This window comes from Scyliorhinus canicula, chromosome 2 (assembly GCF_902713615.1).
Source record: "Scyliorhinus canicula chromosome 2, sScyCan1.1, whole genome shotgun sequence".
NCBI lineage: Eukaryota > Metazoa > Chordata > Chondrichthyes > Carcharhiniformes > Scyliorhinidae > Scyliorhinus > Scyliorhinus canicula.
Window position 1 is genome coordinate 283,536,711 of NC_052147.1, and position 26,815 is coordinate 283,563,525.

The 26,815-nt window shown below is 47.2% G+C and overlaps 1 protein-coding gene across 4 annotated transcripts in view; it reads right to left on the bottom strand.

The window, feature by feature from the left end:
- Positions 1 to 26,815, bottom strand: part of LOC119962210 (ATP-binding cassette sub-family B member 6, mitochondrial-like) — a 285,333-nt gene that overhangs the window by 29,255 nt on the left and 229,263 nt on the right. For all 4 annotated transcript variants that reach the window (XM_038790179.1, XM_038790178.1, XM_038790181.1 and 1 more), the window contains exons 16-18: positions 15,046 to 15,220; positions 11,931 to 12,043; positions 7,355 to 7,449 (exon numbers count right to left, since the gene is read on the bottom strand). In XM_038790179.1, the coding sequence (XP_038646107.1) occupies positions 7,355 to 7,449; positions 11,931 to 12,043; positions 15,046 to 15,220 (383 nt within the window). The remainder of the gene's footprint in view (positions 1 to 7,354; positions 7,450 to 11,930; positions 12,044 to 15,045; positions 15,221 to 26,815) is intronic.

Below are 26,815 nucleotides of genomic sequence, written 5' to 3' on the forward strand. Positions count from 1 at the left end.
CTCGCAACATAAAGGATTATGTCTAAAACGTCAATCCATAGCCCAGACTCCCGAGCAGCCGGTTATTCCTCGTTCATTGCGCCATGCCCACTGAGTATCTCTGCCATGTTTACGAAAGGCACCATGTGGTTGGCTGAACATGTGCGACATGGGGTTCCCTGGTGTCGGTACCAAAATCATAGATCTGAATTTCCCGATCCCTGTAGGCGGGGTTTGAGGAAGGGGAGGTGTGAAATTGAAGGAACAGACCCTACAAGGCAGCAATTTTATGTTAGGGTGGGTCGGTCCTCGGAGGAGAAGCCCGCTCCTGTCCCAATTATTGCCCCCCCTCCCCCTTTAAGATCCGGTGACCTCTGAACCCCCGATTCAAACTTAGCCTCTGTATCTCGGCCCCGGTCCCCAGACCCTGATTGTCCCCTTCATGCCCCCCTCCTCCACACAGGCCTCCCGGCCTGGGACCCCTTGAACTTACCTTGTCCTGCGGTGTCTGAAGTTGTCCTCATGCAATTCCTCTTCAGTCCACTGCAGAGTCGAGGGAGCCATCAGCAGCTTGCTGACGAGTGACCTCCTCCCACGTGAGGGGCAGAAGACCCACCTGCAACCGCTCACTTGAATGTGAAATAGCTGCGGGGCATTCTAAGATGGCGGGACGTCATTGGATGGCAGGATTGGGTGGCACAGTGGCTAGCATTGCTGCATCACAGTGCCAGGGACCAGGGTTCGATTCCAGCCTTGGGCGACTGTGTGGAGTTTGCATGTTCTCCCCGTGTCTGTGTGGGTTCCCTCTGGAAATCCCGCTTTCCTCCCACAGTTCTAAGATGTGCAGGTTTGGTGGGGTTACCGGGATAGGGCAGGGGAATGGACCGAGGGATTGTGCTCTTTCGATGGGTCGGTGCTGACTCTAATGGCCTCCTTCTACACTGCAGGGATCCTATGGAAGTGAAACCCAGTCATAGAATGATGCAACACAGGAGGCCATTCAGCCCGTTCTGCCTGTGGTGGCTCTTTGATGGAGCTATCCAATTAATTCTACTCTCTGGCTCTTTTCCCATACACCTGTCATTTTACGTTTTCCTTTAAAGTGTTTATCCAATTCTCTTTGAAACAGGACGATTGAATCTGCTTCCACCACTCTCAGGCAATGCAATCCTGATCACAACAACCTGCTGTGCAAAGAAATGTTGTCTCTCGTTCTTTGCCAGGGTATGGGGGAGAATTCCCCCACTCTTTTTAGGTCTTTTACATCCAGGTTAGAGGGCAGATGAGGTCTGGGGTTGAAAAAATTGAAAATCGCTTATTGTCACGAATAAGCTTCAATGAAGTTACTGGGAAAAGCCCCTAGTCGCCACATTCCGGCGCCTGTCCGGGGAGGCTGGTACGGGAATCGAACTGTGCTGCTGGCCTGCGTTAAAAGCCAGCGATTTAGCCCAGTGGGCTAAACCAGCCCCTAATGTCTCATCTGAAGCCAGGCACCTCTGACAGGACAGGACTCTCTCAATACTGCACGTGAATGGCAGTACATGACTCTCTCAATACTGCACGAGAATGGCAGTACAGGACTCGCTCAATACTGCACGAGAATGGCAGTACAGGACTCTCTCAATACTGACGAGAATGACAATCCAGAATATGTTCTCATGTCCCTGGAGTGCTTTTTATTTTATTTTCACGTACTAAATGATCTGTCTGAGCTGCTCGCAGAAAAATACTTTCTCCTGTACTTCGGTACACGTAACAATAAACAAACAAATCCAACGAAAGGAGCAATGATTGACAATTGTACACAGCTGCCTATAATCAAACACTGATAAAACCTATCCAAATGCATTATCACAGAATCCGGACAGTGCAAAAGGAGGCAACCGATTATTTGAAAAAGTACTTCACCCTGACACTTCACCTCATTACAAGTTCCATGGAGCATTTTTATAGAAGTGTTTTTTTTTAAAGATACTGGCAGCAGGTTGCATTTCTAGAGTGCGATTCAGCCAGGGAGAAGTCTGCAATAACCTGGCGTTGGAAACATCTGCTGCCCACACGGTCAATTACTGCATAAAACAGGCGGCACTTTTCATCAGTCGCAATAATGTTGATTGGATCAATATGGGGCGTGGCACGATCAAGGCAGACGGAGACAAACAATTCCATCTGGGGGTATAACAGATGGAGCATGACTCTGCTGATATCGGATCGGTGTGAGAAGCTCAGCACACAGCCCAGTTGTGCGCCATTGTGGAACTTGAGATTCCCTGAACTCTGGGACTGGTCAGGCAAACTGCAACGGCCATTTCTGGTCATTCTTCTAGATTCTAAATTGAACTGACGGCTGCATTACATTCACAAACAGGTACCGTCAATTTACAAAGGTGTTTCTTCCCCCAGATATACAAGAAATAGCAGGAGTAGGCCATCTGGCCCCTCGAGCCTGCTCCGCCATTCAATGAGATCATGGCTGATCTTTTGTGGACTCAGCTCCACTTTCCGGCCCGAAGATCATAACCCTTAATCCCTTTATTCTTCAAAAATATATCTATCTCTATCTTAAAAACATTTAATGAAGGAGCCTCAACTGCTTAATGACCTGTTGCACCTGTAAACCAACTTTTTGCGACTCATGCACGAGCACACCCAGGTCTCTCTGCACGGCAGCATGTTTTAATATTTTATCATTTAAATAATAATCCCTTTTGCTGTTATTCCTACCAAAATGGATAACCTCACATTCGTCAACATTGTATTCCATCTGCCAGACCCTAGCCCATTCACTTAACCTATCCAAATCCCTCTGCAGACTTCCAGTATCCTCTGCACATTTTGCTTTACCACTCATCTTAGTGTCATCTGCAAACTTGGACACATTGCACTTGGTCCCCCAACTCCAAATCATCTATGTAAATTGCGAACAATTGTGGGCCCAACACTGATCCCTGAGGGACACCACTAGCTACTGATTGCCAACCAGAGAAACACCCATTAATCCCCACTCTTTGCTTTCTATTAATTAACCAATCCTCTGTCCATGCTACTACTTTACCCTTAATGCCATGCATCTTCATCTTATGCAGCAACCTTTTGTGTGGCACCTTGTCAAAGGCTTTCTGAATACCCAGATGTACCACATCCATTGGCTCCCCATTATCTACCGCACTGGTAATGTCCTCAAACAATTCCACTAAATTAGTTAGGCATAGAACATAGAACAATACAGCACAGAACAGGCCCTTCGGCCCTCGATGTTGTGCCGAGCCATGATCACCCTACTCAAACCCACGTATCTACCCTATACCCGTAACCCAACACCCCCCCCCCCCCCCTCCCCTCCCCTTAACCTTACTTTTTAGGACACTACGGGAAATTTAGCATGGCCAATCCACCTAACCCGCGCATCTTTGGACTGTGGGAGGAAACCGGAGCACCCGGAGGAAACCCACGCACACACGGGGAGGACGTGCAGACCTGCTCTTTATGAACCCATGCTGCATCTGCCCAATGGGACAATTTCCATCCAGATGCCTCGCTATTTCTTCCTTGATGATAAGATTCCAGCATCTTCCCTACTACCGAAGTTAAGCTCACTGGCCTATAATTACCCACTTTCTGCCTACCTCCTTTTTTAAACAGTGGTGTCACGTTTGCCAATTTCCAATCCGCCGGGATCACCCCAGTGCATTTGCAATTTCCCATGCCATCTCTTTTAGCACTCTGGGATGCATTCCATGAGGGCCAGGAGACTTGTCTACCTTTAGCCCCATTAGCTTGCCCATCACTACCTCCTTAGTGATAACAATCATCTCAAGATCCTCACTAGTCATAGCCTCATTTCTATCAGCCACTGGCATGTTATTTGTGTCTTCCACTGTGAAGACCGACCCAAAAAACCTGTTCAGTTCCTCAACCATTTCCTCATCTCCCATTATTAAAACTCCCAAAGGACCAATATTTACTGTAGCCACTCTTTTTTGTTTCATATATTTGTAGAAGCTTTTACTATCTGTCTTTATATTCTGAGCAAGTTTACTCTCATAATCTATCTTACTCTTCTTTATAGCTTTTTTTAGTAGCTTTCTGTTGCCCCTTAAAGATTTCCCAGCCATCTAGTCTCCCACTAATCTTTGCCACTTTGTATGCTTTTTCCTTCAATTTGATATTCTCCCTTATTTCCTTAGATATCCACGGTAGATTTTCCCTCTTTCCACCGTCCTTCCTTTTTGTTGGTATAAACCTTTGCTGAACACTGTGAAAAATTGCTTGGAAGGTTCTCCACTGTTCCTCAACTGTTTCACCAGCTCCCAGTCTACCTTCTCTCATCCCATTGTAATCTCCTTTGTTTAAGCACAAAACACTAGTGTTTGATTTTATCTTCTCACCCTCCATCTGTATTTTAAATTCCACCATATTGTGATCACTCCTTCCGAGAGGATCCCTAACTATGAGATCATTAATCAATCCTGTCTCATTACACAGGACCAGATCTAGGACCGCTTGTTCCCTCGTAGGTTCCATTACATACTGTTCTAGGAAACTATCGCAGATACATTCTATAAACCCCTCCTCAAGGCTGCCTTGACCGACCTAGTTAAACCAATCAACATGTAGATTAAAATCCCCCATGATAACTGCTGTACCATTTCTACATGCATCAGTTATTTCTTTGTTTATTGCCTGCCCCACCATAATGTTACTGTTTGGTGGCCTATAGACTATTCCTATCAGTGGCTTTTTCGACTTACTATTCCTGATTTCCACCCAAATGGATTAAACCTTATCCTCCATAGCACTGGTGTCATCCCTTACTATTGCCCAGATGTCATCCTTAAATAACAGAACTACACCACCTCCCTTACCATCCACTCTGTCCTTCCAAATAGTTTGATACCCTCATATATTTAACTCCCAGTCTTGACCATCCTTTAACCATGTTTCAGTAATGGCCACTAAATCATAGTCATTCACAATGATTTTTGCCATCAACTCATTTACCTTATTCCAAATACTACGAGCATTCAGGCAAAGTACACTTATGTTGGCTTTTATACCTCTGTTTTTAATCTTAACACCTCATAGAACATAGAACACTACAGCGCAGTACGGGCCCTTCGGCCCTCGATGTTGCGCCGACCTGTGAAACCATCTGAAGCCTATCTGACCTACACTATCTGACCTCGATCAGTAACCTCTCCTAAGTTATATTTCCTCTTAACTTTTCTCCTAATTTTCCTTGTCGTTGAACCTATATCTTCATGTAACAACCTGCCGCATCGCTTACCATTTACGTTTTTACTTCCTGTTTTATTCCTTTTAGTATTACTGGGCCTTTTCATTGAACTCCCCTCAGTCACTGTACCTTGTACAGTCGCCCTTTTTGATTTTTGACTATTGCTTCTGTGCTTTACACTTTTCCCCTTACTGCCTTTTGTTTCTGTCCCTGTTTTACTACCTTTCGACTTCCTGCATTGGTTCCCATCCCCTGCCACATTAGTTTAAACCCTCCCCAACAGCTCTAGCAAACATCCCCCCCAGGACATTGGTTCCAGTCCTGCTCAGGTGCAGACCGTCCGAATTGTACTGGTCCCGCCTCCCCCAGAACCGGTTTCAATGCCCCAGGAATTTGAATCCCTCCCTCCCTCCCTCCCTCTTGCACCATCTCTCGAGCCACGCACCATCTATCCTCACCACACATCTGACTCAATGTTTTTGGATTTTGTGTTACGGCAATAGACCAGCTGTGCTTAAACCCACCATGGCAAGTTCTGAAAATTAATACAGCAATTTGTGTGCATGTTAATTAAATTAACCTAATGGACAAGATACACAGGATCTGCTCAGACGAGGAGGAGCGTAACAGACATCTACAGACGCTGAAGGATGCCCTCGTACGAACGGGATATGGCGCTCGACGCATCGATTGACAGTTCCAACGCGCCACGGCAAAAAACCGCACCGACTCCTCAGAAGACAAACACGGGACACAAATGACAGAGTACCCTTCGTCGCCCAGTACTTTCCTTTTCTTCCTCTCCTACCTTTTCTGAACACCATGGGTGGGATTCTCCGACACCCCCGCCGGGTCTGAGAATCGTCGGGGGCGGCGTGAATCCCGCCCCCGCCGAATTCTCCGACACTGGAGATTAGGCGGGGGCGGGAATCGCGTTGCGCCGGTCCCTGGGCGTTCGCAGCAGCCCCCCCGGCGATTCTCTGGCCCGTGATGGGCCGAAGACCCACTGGTTCTTTGCCAGTCCCGCCGGCGTAGATTAGACTAGGTCCCTTACCGGCGGGACCTGGCGGCATGGGGGGGCTCCGGGGTCCTGGGGACCTGGCCTCGAGGGGCGCCCCACGGTGGCCTGGCCCGCGATCGGAGCCCACCGATCCGTGGGCGGGCCTGTGTCGTGGGGGCACTCTTTTCCAACGCGTCGGCCATGTCAGCCTCCACGATGGCCGACACGTAGGTGAATCAGCAGACACTGATGCTCCCGCGCATGTGCGGACTCGTGCCGGCCAGCGGAGTCCCTTCGGCACGGGCTGGTTTGGCGCCAAAGGCCTTCCACGCCGGCCGGCAGGGCGCAAACCACTCTGGCGCCGGCATAGCCCCTGAAGGTTGGCCGGAGTGGTTCACGCCACTCTGTCCCACCGGGACCCCCCCGCCCCGCCGGGTACGGGAGAACCCCGCCCCTTGTATCCGGGAATATTTATCATCCAATCCTGCTCTCTTTTTAATCACTACACCTTAATCTCCTCCCCGTCTCCTGATGCACCAAAGAAAATCGAGAGCATTTCTGCGTCTCAGAGAGATGATTTTCTTCTGGCAAGCCCAACACCTTCCTATCCACTTACCTTGGGCAGCTCCATGTTTAGTTCTTCATCATTTATTGACACTTTTAAAAAATAAATTTAGTGTGCCCAATTCATTTTATTCCAATTAAGGAGAAATTTAGCATGGCCAATCCACCTACCCTGCACATCTTTTGGGCTGTGGGGGCGAAACCCACGCAGACACGAGGAGAATGTGCAAACTCCACACGGACAGCGACCCAGAGCCGGGATCGAACTTGGTACCTCGGCGACGTGAGGCGCAGGGCTAACCCACTGCACCACCGTCTGCCCATTTATTGACACTCTTAACCTGTCGCTTACCCATTCAGTAATAATGTTCAATTCTGATGGAAATATTAGAATACTTTTAATCGGGGCACAAATTTAGAATTTCCAGTGGCTGCGAGGGGTAACTCTAAGCAGTACGCATTTGAAAACTGAAGGATGTGGGGTTATCCTCCGCACGCTAAGGTAAAAACATCAGAGTTTAACTTTGAATTCCAAATCAGCCGAAATCACGAATCAGTTTTTCCTGCAGCAATACCTGTGGGCCACAACAATGGTGGTCCTGTTTACGCACACTTTGGCCAGGGAGGCTTGAATGTTCCTTTCAGTCTGCGTGTCTAAAGCAGAAGTAGCCTGTTCAAAAAGAAGAAAGGTGATTGGTTATAACATTGAAACAAGATAGGAAAAATTCACCGGCGAGGTAGTTAACAAAGAGGTTCAGCTGACCCCAGACAGTGAGTATTAATATTAATAAAATATCTGGTGAAATGTTTGAACAACACTCTTTTTTTTTTTAGCTTGATACCAAGTAAATTCTTAAGTCAGATTTGTCTTTGCATTGAGGATACCCCCCATCGTGTATGAAATATAGCATCCCTATAGTGCAGAAGGAGGCCATTTGGCCCATCGAGTCTGCACATTCCCTTCAAATGAGCACTCTACCCAGGCCCACTCCTCCCTATCCCCGTAACTCCATAACCTAACCGGCACATCTCTGGTCACTAAGGAGCAATTTAGCGCGGCCAAACCACCTAACTTGCACATCTTTGGACTGTGGGAGGAAACTGGAGCACTGGCGGAAACCCAGGCAGACACCAGGAGACCGTGCAAACTCCACACAGACAGTGACCCAAGGCTGTGAGGCAGCAGCGCTAACTACTGTGCCGCCTTGTTGTGTGATACTACCCCTGTGGTAAATGGGTTAGATTTCTAACAGGTCCAGCATCTCAATATCAAGCGACCATGAGGCGCCGTGGGCCATCAGCGGGAGCAGAATTGTACTCAAACCAATTGTACTGTAACTTCATGGCCCGGCATATCCCCCACTCTACCATTACCACCTAACCAGGGATCAACCTGGTACAAGGAAGAGTGCAGGAGGGCATATTAGGAGAAGCACCTGGCATTTGTAAAAATGTGGTGTCAACCTGGCAAAGCTACAACACAGGACGGACTATTTGTATGCCAAACAGCATAAGCTGTAAGTGACAAACAGAGCGAAGGGATTCCACAACCAGCGGATCAGATCTAAGCTCTGCAGTCCTGTCACATCCAGTTGTGAATAGTGGTGGACAATTAAACAACTCACTGGAGGAGGAGGCTTCACAAACATCCCTATCCTGGGAAGGGTACACAGGACGTGAATGCAAAAGATAAGGCTGAAGCATTTGTAACATTCTTCAGCCAGCAGTGCTGAGTGGGTGAAACATCTTGGCCTCCTTCAGAGTCCCCAGCATCACTGATGCCAGCCATCCATGATAACAAGTAATGCTGAAGCTACTGGATACTGCAAAGGCTATGGACCCTGACCCTATTATGACACTAGTACTTAAGTACTGAAGACTTGTGCTTCAGAAATTGCCGCGCCCCTAGCCAAGCTGTTCCAGTACAGCTACAACACTGGCATCGACCCAGCAATGTGGAAAATTGCTTCTAGATCGGGACGGGCGGATGGGTGCTAAAGGGAAGCTCATCCATCCAATTTGAAATGAAAAAACGAAAAATGAAATATAAATCGCTTATTGTCATGAGTAGGCTTCAATGAAGTTACTGTGAAAAGCCCCTAGTCGCCACGTTCCGGCGCCTGTCCGGGAAGGCTGGTACGGGAATCAAACCGTGCTGCTGGCCTGCTTGGTCTTCTTTCAAAGCCAGCGCTTTAGCCCTGTGCCCCCACCCTTCAAAACCCACCGGGGAGCATAAAACCCAGGCCCGAAATGCTGGAAATACTCAAGAGCTTTGGCAGCCTCTGTAGAGAGAGAAACAAAATTCATATTTTAGCTTCTTGATTCTGCTGAAAGGTCACAGACCTGAAACATTAACTCTCTTTCTGTCAGGAATACAGCCTAACTGGTCAGCTGGACCATAATTCGTCTTCTTCATTTTCCCCATTCCTCAGTAATTCACTGAACTTCTCCAGCATCTTCCCTTCTGCTGTTAAACAACTTACACGTACATAGTGCTTTTAACACAGAAAAATATTCCAAGGTCCTGCTGTGGGCGGCACGGTGACACCATGGTTAACACTGCTGCCTCACAGCGCCAGGGTCCCAGGTTCGATTCCCCGCTGGGTCACTGTCTGTGCAGAGTCTGCACGTTCTCCCCGTGTCTGCGTGGGTTTCCTCCGGGTGCTCCGGTTTCCTCCCACAGTCCAAAGATGTGCAGGTTAGGTGGATTGGCCATTCCAAATTGCCCCTTAGTGTCCAAAGGGTAGGTGGATAGGGTAAGGGAGTGGGCCTAGGTGGGGTGCTCTTTCAGAAGGTCGGTGCAGACACGAAGGCCCAAACTGCCTCGTTCTGCATTGTAGGGATTCTATGATTCCTTCAAAGAGGTATAGTCGGAGGAAAAAGAAGAAGGGTGACCAAATGTTCGGTGAAGTTTGGTAAATTGGTGAAGGCTTTAAGGGAGAAGGATGAAGTGAAGCAGCAGAGAGGTCGAGCAAGGGAATTCCAGAGCATAAGGCCTAGATGGCCGACGGCACAACCGCCAATGGTGAGGTGAAGAGCGTGGGGATGCACAACAGACCCGAGTCAGAGAATAGAGGGTTCAGGGTGTGAGATTGCAGGGCTGGAGAAGGGAACAGAGACAATGAAAGCCAAGAAAGGGATTGAACCATAAAAGTGCAAATTTTAAATCTGAGGCCCTGGGCTCTGGGGACCAATGTAGGCCAACAAGAAAGCCATGAATCAGCACCTCCAGTGTGGGCAGCATGTTTTGGATGAGCTGTAATTAATGGAAGATGGAAAATGGTAAGGAGGGCATTGAAATATTCAGAGTGATAAACACATGGATGAAAATTCCAGCAAGAGGTCAGCAAAGGCGGGGAGAGAGTCAGGCAATGTGATGGACAGTATATGATCTCAGAAGTTCAGCTAGGCTTTGAACATGAACGCAAGGCTGCAAACAGTATTCTGTCAGAACCAGTGGCTCGTGGTGAAGAAGTCGTGGACATATGGAAGTTGACAGCATGTTTTGGACAAGGCCTCAAAAATCAGTGTGCAGATATAGATATGGGCTAATCCCAGATCCTTGACGGAACTACAGAGGTGGCAGGGAGTGGGGACAGGGACTGAAGTCAGGGGACGTGGGCAGCACGGTAGCACAGTGGTTGGCACAGTTGCTTCACAGCTCCAGGGTCCTGGGTGCGATTCCCGGCGTGGGTCACTGTCTGTGTGGGAATAGAATTTAATAATCAAGGGCAGCACGGTGGCCTAGTGGTTAGCACAACCGCCTCACGGCGCTGAAGTCCCAGGTTCGATCCCGGCTCTGGGTCACTGTCCGTGTGGAGTTTGCATATTCTCCCCGTGTCTGCGTGGGTTTCGCCCCCACAACCCAAAAAAAATGTGCAGAGTAGGTGGATTGGCCACGCTAAATTGCCCCTTAATTGGAAAAAATAATTGGGTAATCTAAATTTATTAAAAAAAAAAGAATTTAATAATCATAGAATTTAAAGTGCAGGAGGCCATTCGGCCCATCAAGTCTGCACCGGCTCTTTGGAAGAGCACCCTACCCAAGGTCAACACCTCCGCCCTATCCCCATAACCCAGTAACCCCACCCAACACCCAACCCAAGGACAATTTTGGACACTAAGGGCAATTTTAGCATGACCAATCCACCTAACCTGCACATCTTTGGACTGTGGGAGGAAACCGGAGCACCCGGAGGAAACCCACGCAGACACGGGGAGAACGTGCAGACTCCGCACACACAGTGACCCAAGCCGGGAATCGAACCTGGGACCCTGGAGCCGTGAAGCAATTGTGCTAACCACCGTGCTGTCCCGCAAATGAATTGGGTGGAGGTAGGGGTTTAGATAGGCTGCTCTTTCCATGGGCCGGTGCAGACTTGATGAGCTGAATGGCCTTCTTCTGCACTGTAAATTCTATGATTCTATGAAGTCACTGCTGGCTTTGCTTAGGCTACAGTAAGGCAGCTGAGGCAATCCAATTAAACCAAACAATGGAGGAGAGGTGTTGGACGATGACAGTATTGTTGACGTGTGGACTGCAGATTGATCGAAGAGAATGTGGACACAATGTTTACAGTTATAGATCATGTGATTTTTGACACCGCAGGTGCAGAGATTCAAACATGGGAGTTTTAGGAGAGTTGGGCGTGAATTTTGGAGGTTGCAACGCACCCAAAAACTTTGGAGAAGCAACGTAGTTTTGGTAGATTTCTAGTACAGATGAATTGAAGGTGAGCCCTTTGTAGCTGACAGACCTGTCCCTACCGTTCCCAATTACAATCGTGATTACACATCAAAAGGAAGTCATTGGCTGTAAAGTGCTTTGGAGCATATTAAGGTGGCAAATGTAAGTCTTTCTTTCTGAGGCGAGGGAGCTAGCATGAGGGCCAGGAAACAGAGGGTGGAACATAATCTCTAACTAATAGGGGCACTCCTTTCACCAAGCTGAAAAACTGTGTCCTTTGTGAAATATTTTTCTACCTCCTTCGCGTCATCTAAAGTTCAGATTCATGAGCCACTTGCAGACATGACTCGGAGAGTTTAAGGAGCAAACTCTATCACTTTTAGCAGAATACCGAGTTGGAGTGAGTGCTGCAGCATCATCTCTGAAACTTGATATACTTCCAGTGATTTGCCTCACTTGCGTACCTCATCCAGAAGAATAATCCGAGGTGCCTTCAGGATCGTTCTGGCAATTGCCACTCTCTGCTTCTCTCCTCCACTGAGCTTCAGCCCTCTTTCGCCCACTTGTGTATCGTAACCTGAAGAACATGTTGTGTTACAAAACAGCTGGAGATGGTAATTGCGCTCTGCGACCTGCATCTTGCATCCAATATATTCTCTATAGGTTTCAGGAAAGCCATGTCATCTGCTTATTAACAGTAATTGCATTTGTATCGAGGTTTTAAAATAGCAAAGTGTCCCATTTTTGGCAGATAATAAATATGCAAGTATTCCCGTACTAGCACCTCATTTCATTTCATGCGACTCACATTTACACTTTAAAATTCTCGCCCTCATGTTCAAATCCTTCCATGCCCTTGTCCCTCCCCATCCCTCTTAACGTTTTTCAAACTTACAAACCCTATTGAGAAATCTGCAGTCCTCCAATCCTGGCCTCTTCTGCATCTATAGTCTCTCTGAACCCATCAGTGGCTGCTGTTTAGGCCACGAGCTCTGGAACCCCCCCCAAACAAACCTGTTCCACTTCCTTCTCCTCCTTTAAGACCTTCCCTAAAACATACCTATTTCCCCATCCTAATGTCTACTTTTATTGGCTGGTTATGATTTTTTTGTCCCTTCGCACACAGCGCCATGGGACGCTTTAAAACTTTAAAGGTGCTAGATAAATGCATGTTATTGTTGTTTGCAATGTGCTGTGTAGGCCTGAAGCCCACAGCCATTAATTTTTGGAAATTTGTATTTTGCATTTTATTTCTGCTTCTCTTTGATTTTAAGCCGAGAGTGAATATTTCAAGTAATTCTGTATTTTCTTACTTGGTAGGCATGGATTTTAACCCAGCTCAGATTTTGCTCTGATTGAATAATCAATAATAAATGGTTAGTGACCCGTTTTCTATACTGGCCAACACAGCTGGTATTTAGACCAAATCCTTTCTGTTACTGCTCTTACAAGCTGGAATACGCAAATAAGTTGCTTTTTTGTTGTGATCAGAGGTACTGTTCTACTTTGACCAAGATTTCGACCAACCTAATACAGCCATATTTGGCTCGGTGACAAACGTTTACCTGGTTCCGTGACCCTAAGACTACAGACCAAGTCGCTGAGTAATCTTATTTGACGTGGTCACTTGAAGCATCAAAAGATGAAGTTTGACTGATGGACGTGACACCTGATTGATAGCAGATGAGAAAATACAACCAAGAGCTGTGTAAACAACCTGGATATTACAAAGTCTGCTCAATTGTGAGGTCCCTGCGAGAATAACCGATAAGAGCTGAGATTTGGGGCACGATTTGATGGCGTCGTCGTGCCTGACTCGGTGATGTGACGTTGAATCTTTGCCAAGGTTCCAGGCCGGCAGTGCTAAGGTGCCCGGGTGCCCCTGCCAGAGATTGGGCCCAGGGGTGCCTTACGAGGTGGGTGCGGCGGGGGCTTGAGGACTCCCCCCTAACGAGGTAGGTTGGGTATAGTGGGGGAGTCTGTAGGGTGGGGTGTCTGAGGGAGGGGAGGTTCAAAGGATCAAGGCGGCATTTAAAAATGGTGCCGCGACCCGCGAATGCTCTTCCTGCACTGGCAAGCTGAGCTCGACGGGGGCCTCCCTCGCTGAGGCCACAAAGCGGCAAAGTCCCGTTAAACAGCGGTGTCGTTCTCGGCAGTGCCGGCATTGTGAAACGCCCCGCGAAACGCGCCCCAAGGACTCTGTTTTTGTCCCGTTAAAATTGCTTCCTTGTTTTGGGGAAAGACTGCATCAGGCTACGAGAGGCTGGAACGCAGCCAGAAGTTCAGCCTAAAAAGGGATGTTGCCATTGGAAATACGTAGCTGCAACCAGAGGGGAATATTCGCCACGGGCAACGGGAGGAAGGGTCAGAACAGAGTGACTGACCGTAGCTTGGTTACCCGGTGACTTGGCAATGTATGTACCAATGGGACGGTAACATGTGTGACTATTTGGGGGAGTTGTCGTGGAACAGGCCAAAGTGGGGTTCGTGTTTGTGTTCAGACAAACGTCCATCTGTCTTATTTTCTTCAGATGCACACAAAGTGCTTTCTCCTTTCAATTCAGTTATCTTTCTGCCTTGTTTACTTATTTCACTTTTTATATATTTTCAATTATAATTGTCATTTTATCATTATAATCCTTACTCAATTTTCAATAAATGTATTATTTTAGAACAATGCTTCTCATCGTCAATCATAGAATATACAGTGCAGGAGGCCATTCGGCCCATCGAGTCTGCACCGACCCACTTAAACCCTCACTTCCACCCTATCCCCTGTAACCCAGTAACCCCATCTAACCTTTTTGGTCACTAAGGGCAATTTATCATGGCCAATCCACCTAACCTGCACCTCTTTGGACTGTGGGAGGAAACCGGAGCACCCGGAGGAAACCCACGCACACACGGGGAGAACGTGCAGACTCAGCATAGACAGTGACCCAGCGGGGAATCGAACCTGGAACCTGGCGCTGTGAAGCCACAGTGCTAACCACTTGTGCTACCGTGCTGCCCAGACCGTTATGTCCAGAGTGTGGCTTTGAACTGAAGTGAGACTCTGAAAGAGACTCTCACACCCCTTACAATGGGGAGGGGGTGAGGAAGCCGTGCATCAGTAAATCCCCGCCCTCGTGCACAACCTTGTGGGGGAGGGTAGCTTGCCTCTTATTCGGAAACATCTTTTTGTACTCGACACATGAGAATAGAGGGGATTTGTGGTAACAAACAAGGAGGTCTTTCGGCACTTGGAATGGTTTGCAGGCTCTGCAAATATTTATACACTCCAGGGACATCCTGTCAAAACTTTCGAAGGACAGTATCAGTTATCCAAGAGGAAATTGTGGCCATCGTGGAAGAAATGTTTATTAGCATAAAGCAACAAAAACAACATGTTAGCAGGGCCAACAAGTACAGAAATGTGAAGGTGGGGGCCTCCGAGATGACCGGGTGAACGCCAAACCCTATGATTCTGAATTGGCTTAAAAAACTTTGCTTCTTTCAACAGGTACTTCTAGAAAGTGGGATTTGATATGAAGTCTCTTTCAGCCACCAAATAGACCAAGTCAAAGCATACCCTCTTACCTTCAGGGAAAGTGATTATTCGCTCGTGGATGTCAGCTGCTTGAGATGCCTCCTCCACCTCTTCGTCGCTAGCAGTCACTCTGCCGTACCGGATGTTGTTTCTAATGTTGTCATTGAAGAGAACAGTGTCCTGAGGTACTACCCCTATATGCGAGCGCAGAGAGCTCTGCTTCACCTGAGGAGGAAATTTAGACTTTTCAGAAGACTCTTCAGCACGGGGACAGGGAACAACACACACACACACCATCAAATTTGGATGCCATATGAAATAGAAGCTGCAGGAGGCAATCCAAGCCTGTGAGCCTATTTCCCCCCCCCCCCTTCAATCCCATCATGATTGGTCCAGCTCAACTCCAACTTCCAGCATCATCCCCATACAACTTAATTCCTTGCGTACTCAAAATAATCTCTCAACTTCAACTTGAATACACTCAACTACTGAGCGCAAACAGCTCTCGGGGTAAAAAGTTCAAAAGGCTGCAGCGCTTTTGAGTGATGAGATTTCTCCTTGACTCGGTCCCAAATACCTGAGACAGTGGGTGGGACCTCCCGCTCTGGAGTCTAAGGGCTGGATTCTTCCTCCCCGCCCACCGCATGATCTCCACGGACGGGACGCGGACCACGTAAAGATCCACTGACCTCGGGACGAAGAATCCCACCCGAAGTCTGGTGGTGGGCAGGAAAGTCGTTGGGATTCCCACTCGGCAAAGGGACAGTTGAACACGCGTTATCTTCCGCTGTTTAACTAATTGATCATGCATCCCCGAGGAGCTCGGCAAATCTCCTGGCGGTGGGCGGGAAGCCACCCTGCTGTTACCTCATGGGGTCCAGGTCCTGGCGCCATACTTAAAGGGCACCTGGACAGATATTCATTCAATGTTCTGCATTACACTTCCAGAGTCCTTGAGGTCACAGCTCGTACTGCAGAAGCTACAATATTTGGGGAAACATTTGAGGATAAGGGACCATAAGAAGTAAGTAATTCGGCCCATCAAGTCTGCTCCGCTATTCAATGAGATCTTGACTGATCGGATACGATAATCCTCAATTCTACTTTCCTGCCTTATCTCTTGTGATAACCTTCGTGAGGGCCACGAGGGATTGCTGATCGATCTCCCCGTGGGCTCCGTAGAATACGAGTTCCCGTGTTGAGCGAGCGGGAGCCCATCCAGCTGGGGCTTGTTAGCGAGACTTTAAATGTAGCTCCCAGATCGGGATTGACAGCTCCAGACAGTCCTGGGCTGCCACGTTTGTTTTGTGCACCACAATATCGGCTTTATTTTCAGTTTAAAATGAACTAGTTTGGCCTTTCACTCTGTGCCTCCTGGAATTATTACATTGGCAGCAAGGGTCAAGAATGGGATTCTGAGCAGCCTTTTCGAAACCCCCCCCAACAACTCCGGTAAGAAACAAAGCAAAAAAAGAAAAATCTGGATATGCCGTTGTTTGGGAAGCTTGAACATTATGATGTGGACGTGGAGGACTGGCCCCAGTATGACGACTGCATGTGCTACTTCACCCGAGCCAATGGCATAGAAAGGGGATGACAGACATAAAGTAATCCTTTTGACAGCATACGGGGAGAACTCCCCACATTCAGCACTGTGAATAGTTTAACATATCCTGCAGTCTCTGACACTAAAATGTTCAACGAGCTTGTGGATCTATTAAAGAACCATTACGACCCAAAGCCACCCGTAATCAATTCAACAGGCCTGGAATCAAAGAGAAAATGCCGGAAAATCTCAGCAGGTCTGGCAGCATCTGGAGGGAGAGAAAAGAGCTAACGTCTCGAGTCCAGGTGACCCTTTGTCAAAGCAACAGGGCTGTTTTTTCAACAGGGCTGGGAGGGCCCCTGGGGAAGCCGTGACACAATTCCTGACTAGATTAAGGAAGCTGGCAGGATACTGGGATTTTAGCCCATCCCTGACTGCGTTGCACTGGTGATAAGTACTGTCCATAAACTTACGATGATGTGCATAATGTGACCCTCCACATCTAAACGCTCCGGGCTTCATCGCTGTACTTTACTTGATGCAGAGAATCTGCCCGCATGCCACCATTGGCCTTCTCAATATCCTTTGCATTACTGGCAGTCATTTCCATGCACTGAGAAATTTCTAACGCCTTCTTAAAAGTGGCTTCTCCCAGCAAACGCCGGTGAATGCTGTCCTTGTTAATGCCGTAAACTAGTCTGCCCCGAAGCATGTCTTCCAAACATTCCTCAAACTCGCAATGTTCAGAGAGCAGACGCAGTTCAGCAACAAAGTTAGCTACAGGCTGCCCCATATTCCGAAAATAACTATGGAATTTGAAACGTTGTACAATTACTGAGGATTTAGGATTGTGGAGGTTCTGAAGGAGAGTAACTAAATCAGCAAATGAAATGTCCCCCGGTTTCTGTGGTGTAGTTAAATATCTCCCTAGCTTGTGAGCCTTCGCCTCACACACAGGGAGGAAGATCTTTCTAGCCTCATCTGTGACCCCATTTTCCAAGAAATGTTCCAAACTTTCCACATATTCAGTCTGTTGGAACCAACAATTCTACGGACACGTGCTTGTAGGATTAGAATAGCGGTTTTAATATACTTACAACAGAGCCAGCCTGTTAGCCGTTGAACTTTCCGTGAACTGGCCGGCTGACCCTGTGGCACTGATCTTTATACAGCAGCTCCCGGGGGAGGAGTCCTGGGCGGAGCCAAGGGAGAAGTCCCGTACAACTCTCGAGCATTCCCAGAGCTACTCCCCCGGAGGACAGGTAGGGCAACTGCACTTACAATATAGGCACATGTATATGCAGGTTATAATCCGGTGTGAATCACATTCACCACACAGTCTAGTTCTCGTTCTCTTCCACAGACTCACTGACTGACCCAAACATAGCCGTGGTGCTGCTAACTTGTGTTCTGTCGATAGGCTTAGAAAAACTGTGTTAAACGTGCTCAAACTCAAATTTTTTTCACCTTGTTGCCAAAAAGGTGTGGTAACTTGACCACAAAAAGGTAGTTGAAATGTGTTGTTAATAAAGTTAATAAATAAAGTTAATCTTCTTTAACTATAAAAATAGCAAAGTTTAAAATACAGTAGCTAAACATCGAAATAACAGTAACGAAAAAGAATGTGAACTAATGGCAGTTAAATAGGAGTATACACAGGTAATAATAATCTTTATTCAGAATTCAGAATGTCCAATTCGCCTAACAAGCACATCTTTCGGGACTTGTGGGAGGAAACCGGAGCACCCGGAGGAAACCCACGCAGACACAGGGAGAGGGTACAGAGGAGTTTTACAGGATGCTGCCTGGACTGGAGGGCATGTCTTATGAAGAAAGGTTGAGGGAGCTAGGGTTTTTCTCACTGGCGCGAAGAAGACAGAGAGGTGACTTGATAGAGGTGTACAAGATGATGAGAGGCAGCAGAGGTGGTGGAGTCAGAGTCAGAGTCATTCGGGACGTTGAAGTGACTCTTGGACAGGCACATGGACAGCAGTAAATTGAAGGGGTGTAGGTTAGGTTGATCTTAGATTAGGATAAATGGTCGGCACAACATCGTGGGCTGAAGGGCCTGTACTGTGCAGTACTGTTCTATGTTCCAACGTGCAGACTCCACACAGACAGTGACCCAAGCCGGGAATCGAACCTGGGACCCTGGCACTGTGAATCTACAGTGCTAACCACTGTGCTACTGTGTAACAACAACTAATGAGGTCACAGCACCTACTGATCACATTAGCAATTGATTTAAATAAGATGATGATGATGCACAATAATAACACTCTATAGCACCTCCCAAAGTGGATAATTTCAAACTTTCTCACATTCAATTCCATCTGCCATGTTCATGCCCATTCACTGTATCAGCTTATATCCCTTTGCAGCCTCTTTGCGTCCTTCCCACCGTTTACTTCTCCACATAGCTTTGTATCGTTAGCACGGCTGGATACTTTACACTTGGTCCCCGCATCCGTGATTAACATAGATTCTATATTTTTGAAATTTAGCGGACCCAAATATATTTTTCACAATTAAGGGGCAATTTAACACGACCAATCCACCTACCCTGCACATCTTTGGGTTGTAGGAGTGAAACCCATTCAGATACGAGGAGAAGGTGCAAACTGCACAAGGACGGTGACCCGGGGCCCGGATGGAACCTGGGACTTCAGTGACATAGGCAGCAGTGCTAAACATTACATAGATTCTAAATAGTTGAGGCTCAAAAACTGATTCTTGCAGTATGTGCCAGTTACAGCCCACCAATTTGAAAATGACCCATCATTTCCAGTTTTTCGTTCTGTTAACCAATTCTCAATCCGTGTTCCCTGATTCCAGGAACCAAAATTTTGGGTGATAACCTTGTCTATGACAGCTTATCGAACGCTTTTGAAAATCGACGTGTGCTACTCCGGCTTCCCTTTCATAAATCTATGTTGATTCTGTCTACAATTCTGATACCATGATCCTAGTAATAGATTCCAGCATATTCCCTATGACTGATGCCAGGCTAACTGTCTGTTCCCCATTTTCCGTCCTTTCTTGAAAAGTGGAATAATGTTTGCCAACTTACAATCCATGTGGGGCTGCTCTAGAATCGAGAGAATTCTGGAAGATCAAATAGGCATCCAATAGGGGCTGGTTTAGCACGATGGGCTAAACAGCTGGCATGTAATGCTGAACAAGACCAGTAGCGCGGGTTCAATTCCCGTACCAGCCTCCCCGAACAGGCGCCGGAATGTGGCGATTAGGGGCTTTTCACAGTAACTTCATTGAAGCCTACTTGTGACAATAAGTGATTATTATTACTATCTCTGTAACTACCTCTTAAAATCCTAGCATGTAAGGCCGTCAGGTCCAGGAGATTTGTTGTTTTTTTAAAATCCCATTATTTTCTTCAGTGCTTCAGAATATTACATTTGAAGATATACACTTCAAAAGCCTCTTTCACCTTCTCAGGACATCCCACAGTGCTTCACAGCCACATAACTTTGAAATACGGTCACTGCTGTAATGTGGGAAATGTTGCTGTTAATTTTCACATTGCATACGTGCTTTTAATACGTGTTTTTCATTTCCCCCCAATTTTTTCATTTAATCCCAGGCCCTTTAGAGGGCTATAACCACAGCACTGACACTGCGAGAGAGACATCTCAAAATCATTGTCTTCCTTTCCAGTTACAGAATATGAGCAATGGTGGTTGCCCCCCACGGACGTGCAGCATGACCTGCCGAGTGGGGGCTGTGCCAAATGAGGATACTCGATCAAAACAAAAACAGAAAATACTGGGCCAATCTGAGCAGGTCTGACAGCATCTGTGGAGAGAGAAGGGCGCTAACTTTTCGAGTCTGGATGACTCTTTGCCAAAGCTGGAGAGCACTGGCAATAGATTTATGAGGGGGAGGTGACGTGGAGTGGTGGTGCTGAATTAGGGGGCCGCCGTAGGTGGATATTGGATGGCTAGCTTTAGTTTTAAACTGGAGTATTTGAGATCACAGAGATGAAATGGGGTGAATAGCATGAATGCATTTAAGGGAAACTAAATAAGTTTAAGTTGGATAAAGGAATAGAATGATACGTTGATATGAGATGGTGTAGGGAGGGAAAAACTTAAGAGCAAAAATGGCCCATCTGGAGCATAAGTGATCTGAAATAAAATCCAAAATTGAAAAATGTTCTTCGGTCATTGAGCAGGAGAAAAAAACCCTCAGATTGAGCTGTGTTTCCATTTAGTTTTGTGCTTGTACAGACCCGGGAAAGTGTGGGGTTGGTTAATGTAGCAAAGTGCTTGAAACAGTTCAAAATATTTTTTAAAATAACAAGGAAAAGACAGAACCATTTGCAGGGGCTTTGTAGCATATGGAAGCCAGTGCCAGGTATACATCAAGTATGCAGCTCCTCCCAACCGCCCATTTGCCCCATCACCAAGATTAACATCAAGGGGGCTGGAGTGTCAGATCAACTCCTTAAAATAGCATTACACCCCCTCCAGCTCCTTGTGGCTGCTCAAACAGCTCTCTGATCATCCCTGTGCAGCCAGGATGCCTAAGGCACAGACCAAGAGCTCTTGGTAATGAGTCCCAGGTGAGGGAAGGACATGAAAAGGATGGTAATTTGGGGACTCACTTGGGACGACTGCAATAGCGGGTGCAGCTCCGAGGGCGGAGTGTCTGTCCAGAGGAAGAGGCCTGTCTGAGGGGAGTTTTTCCTGATGGCGCAAATGGAATGTAATGTGTAAGTCGCTCGTCACGCACACATATTGCGATCGTCCCAAGATGCTGAGCTTTTAAACCAAGTCCCAAAAATACGTTGCTTCTCAAGCGGTTTCAAGTCCGAGAGAGCCTTTTATTATTTGCCAGTTTTCTGACTGTCCTTAGGTTGGTTTCTTTCTCGTCTGTTTTAAAGACGCTGACACTCCCTGAGAAATAGCTGGCCTTTCTCACTCATCTACCGAGGACACGGACTCATTCTGGGGTACAACTGGTTTCTCTCTCCTCCCCTAAAGGTTTGGGGTTTCCCTATGGTATGATTCATCATCTCGATGACCATTCCCCATTTGTGACCACAGGCAATGAATATCAAGCTGGTTATGTCACCATGGCGGACAGAGTCACAGCCCAGCCAGATGTATCCGTACTCTAAGCCAACATTCCAGCAAGAATTGCTTAATGGTAAATCAAATGAAAGACTTGCATTTAAATGGCCGGGTAATCCGTTTTCAAGTGTTGATTGAGGGACCATATTGACCGGGACATTGGTAGGAACTTTCTGCTCTTGTTCAAAGTTAGCACCGTGTGGACAGCACGGTAGCACAGTGGTTAGCACTGTTGCTTCACAGCGGCAAGGACCCAGGTTCGATTTCTGGCTCGGGTCACTGTCTGTGCGGAGGCTGCACGTTCTCCCCACGTCTGCGTGGGTTCCCTCCGGGTGCTCCGGTTTCCTCCCACAGTCCCGAAAGACGTGCTGTTAGGTGAATTGGACATTCTGAATTCTCCCTCTGTGTTCCCGAACAGGGGCCGGAATGTGGCGACTAGGGGGTTTTCACAGTAACTTCATTGCAACATTAATGTAAGCCTACTTGTGTAAATAAAGATTGTTATACCACAAGTTATTTTACATCACAGTTTTTTTTTTAACAGTGCAAAAGGTCATTTGGTACATCATGTCTGCACCAGCTCTTTCATATGAGCAATTCACCTCGTGCCATTTTCTCACCTTCTCCCTGATTTTCTTTTGAACACTTCAATTGAACCTGTCTCTACCATGCACTCAGGCAGAAAATTCCACATCTTAACCACTGGCTGTATGAAAGTTTTCCCCCTCATTTCGCCTTTGCTTCTTTAGTCAATTGTCAAAACAAAAGGTCAGGTTGGTTTATGGGGATAGGGTGGAGGTGTGGGCTTTGGCAGGGTGCTCTTGCCAAGGACCGGTGCAGACTCGATGGGCCGAATGGCCTCCTTCTGCACTGTACATTCTATGATAATGTCTATTTTGTGCCCTCTTGCTCTCCTTCGTTCCATAAATAGGAACAATTTTCCTGCATTTACTCTGTCCAGACCATTCATGATTTTGAATAACTCTATCAAATCTTCTCAAAGCCTTCTCTTCTGCAAAGAAAACAGTATCAACTTCTACAATCTATCTTTGTAATCGAAGTTCCCCATCCTGGAACCTTTCTCAGGGAGCCTTTCTGCACATTTTTACTAAAATGCAGCATTCTTGACTTCCAGTGACGGGGATGTGCTGAGAAGTCGCCACATGAGGTGGCTCTCCTCCTACGAGCCCGAAAATAGGCTCTTTCACCCAAAATAGCCCGTTAATACGAAGTTAAAAATATCCCCCCCACACTCCAACCAACATTAACGCGAAGGGAGATGCCGAGCAACAGCCACTCCAGAGGCCGGGTGGAAACGAGAAATGGAAAAAGCCTGGAGAAGAAAGTGGCTGAAACGCGAGGCAGCGAAACCCGTGCCTAGCCGGCAGGCCTAGCAGGGGCTGGTTTAGCACAGTGGGCCAAACAGCTGGCTTGTAATGCAAAACAAGGCCAGCAGCGCGGGTTCAATTCCCCTATCGGCCTCCCCGAACAGGCGCCGGAATGTGGCGACGAGGGACTTGCCCGTAACGTAGTAACCCCACCTAACCTTTTTTGGACCCGAAGGGCAATTTAGCATGGTCAATCCACCTAACCTGCACATCTTTGGGAGGAAACCAGAGCACCCGGAGGAAACCCATGCAGACACGGGAAGAACATGCAGACTCCGCACAGAGTCACCCAAGCCGGGAATCGAACCTGGGACCCTGGAGCTGTTTCAGAGGGACTTGCAGTGGTAAGTGGAGAGTCCAGTGGTCATAGTCCTCTGCATTATTGTTGTGGTCCAGTAGAATGATCAGACCCATTTTGCTTCTCAAATCATTGGATTCGGTCTTTGTCCCCTCAGGTCATCCTCTTTCCAACACTGCAATATCTTTTCTGAATTCTTTATATCCTAGAATATTAAGCATTAAATCCTCACCATTTTAAGCCACCTTCCCACTGCTACTGCAGCACATTGCTAATTGTGCTTGTAGCTCATCAACCGTACTTACCCAATGTAGTACATTTACATACAAGCCCTGTAAATCTGTCTTTATATTTCTCATAGCGCTTCTTACCCCACTTCTATCTAATATGGTACCAGTCCCTTCTTTTGTGCTGGCCAACATTCTCACTTAATGAACCTGATCCCACTTATAGACTTCCACATGCTGGTTCCAATCCTTCTGCCAAATAGTTTCAACCCTCCCCAAACACACTAGTGAACCAGGATCAATGATGAGCTTGGGTAGCCCAAGGAGTAATCAACTATAAGCTGCAAATACTGCAGAAAATCCTACCTGTAAGCAGGTCTCGCTCACTTATCACCCCTGAACTCATCGACCTGCAGAAGCTACTGGTCCGGAGATACCTGCATTTTAAAATTTTCATCCTTGTGTTTAAATCCTTGCATGGTTTGTCCATCTGTATCTTTTTAACTTCCTCAGACCCTACAAGTATTTGGGAGTTTCTTTGACTCTAGTCACTTGCACTCGGTATTTTCCCCCAGGGTTGGGGAATCGAGGACGAGAGGGCATAAGTTTAAGTGGGCAGCGCGGTAGCATTGTGGATAGCGCAATCGCTTCACAGCTCCAGGGTCCCAGGTTCGATTCCCGGCTTGGGTCACTGTCTGTGCGGAGTCTGCACATCCTCCCCGTGTGTGCGTGGGTTTCCTCCGGGTGCTCCGGTTTCCTCCCACAGTCCAAAGATGTGCAGGTTAGGTGGATTGGCCGTGATAAATTGCCCTTAGTGTCCAAAATTGCCCTTAGTGTTGGGTGGGGTTACTGGGTTATGGGGATAAGGTGAAGATGTTGACCTTGGGTAGGGTGCTCTTTCCAAGAGCCGGCGCAGACTCGATGGGCCGAATGGTCTCCTTCTGCACTGTAAATTCTATGATCTATGATCTAAGTTAAGAGGGGAAAGAATTAATGGGAACCTGAGGGGCAACTTTTTTTTTATACAGAGGGTGGTACGTTTGTGTAATGAGCTACCAGAGGAAGTGATTGAGGCAGAGACATTGACAACATTTAAAGGGCATTTGGACAGATACACGGATAGGAAAGGCTGAGAGGGATATGGGCCAAATGCAGGCAAATGGGGTGAGCTTAAGTGGGCTTTTTGTTTGGCATGGACCAGTTTGGACCGTAAATTCTCCCACTTCTTTCACTCAGTAGATGGATGTGCCTTTAGCTGCTCCAGATCAAGCTCCAGAATTCCTTCTCTAAACCTCCGCACTGGGCTCTCCTTCTTTAAGCACTCGTTAAAACCGACCAGAGTAACCCATCCTCATCGATCCACGTTTGACTCAGTGTCAATTTTTATTTGATGATGCAACTGCAAAGCACCCCAGGAAGTTTTATAACATTAAAGATGCTATACAAAATACAAGGAGAGATTCAGCAGACTAGGCGTAATATTCCGTGGCGTTTAGAAGAATGGGAGAGGATCTAACTGAACATATGAAAAAGGAGACGTAGATCCTTCGCCCCCTGGAACCTGCTCTGCCATTTGATAAGATCATGGCTGGTTTGATTATGGCCTCAACTCCACTTTCCTGTCGAGCCCCCATAACCTTTGACTGCCCTGTTAATGAAGAATCTAACTCCGCCTCAGCTGCCTCCGCTGGAGGAGAGAATCCCACACATTAAACACCCTCCACAACTCTGTCTTAAATGGAAGACTCCAGACTCTAAACTGTCCTAGAGTTCTTGCATCTTCCACAAGGCAAAACATCCTCTTGGTATCCGCCCCGTCAATTCTCCTCACAATATCAGGCGGCACGGTAGCACAGTGGTTAGCACGGTTCCCCCACAGCGCCAGGAACCGATTCCCGCTTGAGTCGCTGTCTGCACATTCTCCCCGTGTCTGTGTGTGTTTCCTCCGGGTGCTCTGGTTTCCTCCCACAAGCCCAAAAGACTGGTTAGGTAATTTGGACATTCTGAATTCTCCCTCTGTGTACCTGAACAGGCAGCCAGAATGTGGCGATGAGGGGATTTTCACAGTAACTTCATTGCAGTGTTAATGTAAAGCCCGCTTGTGACGATAATAAAGATTATTATTGTTGTGCATTTCAATAAGGATCAACATAAAAAATTGAACATACAGAATTCTCAACGGGCTTGACAGGGTAGATGGCTGGAGAGTATATAACACACTGTCACAGTCTCAGAATAAGGGGTAGGTCAGAGATGGAGAATTTATTTTCACTTAAAGCGCTGTGGACCATTAAAACCATCAACCTCCGAGCTGTGGGCACTTAGCTGCTGAGTATATTCAAGACAGAGAGGTCAGATCGCTCGGTTTTTGGGTGCTAAGGAAATGAAGGGATGTGGGGAGTGATGGGAATGGCACAGCTGAGGCAGGTTAGCCTTAATCTGGCTGTGGGGCCGAATCACCCACTCCAGCTCCTGTTTCGTAAATTGTACAGAACACTCCAAAAGAACAAAGAACAATACAGCACAGGAACAGGCCCTTCGGCCCTCCAAGCCTGTACTGGTCATGATACCAACCTTTGCCAAAACCCTCAGCATTTCCTTGTGCCGTATCCCTCTATACCCATCCTATCCATGTGTTTGTCAAGATGCCTTCTGAACGCCGTTAATGTATCTGCTTCCACAACCTCCTCTGGCAACGCGTTCCAGACACTCACCACCCCCTGCATAAAAAACTTGCCTCGCACATCTCTAAACTTTTCCCACGGACCTTAAAATATGCCCCCTGGTGACTGACCCCTCCATCCTGGGAAAGGGTGCTTGCCCATCCACTCTATCCATGCCCCTCATAATCTTGTAGACCTCTATCAGGTCACCCCTCAACCTCCGTCATTCTAATGAAAACAGTCAGAGTCTATTCAGCCTCTCCACATAGCTAACAAGCTCCAGACCAGGCAACATCCTGGTAAACCTCCACTGCACCCTCTCCAAAGCCTCCACATCTTTCTGGTAGCGTGGCGACCAGAATTGTGCATAATATTCATTCTCATCTCTTGAGGTTTCTGCTCCTAGGTCAGCTGCAAGCCCTACCGATAGATAATTAATCCTCCGAGTTCACAATTTACAATCTTTTCCTGGGTAGGCCCAGCAATCGGGCAGTAACATTATCCAAACCTCTTCTTTTAAGTGTGAGAAGTCCAACGCTGGACGTGCAGAAAGGAAACAGCTTGAGTATTTCTTTTGTGAAGTGGTTGATATCTAACAGGTATGC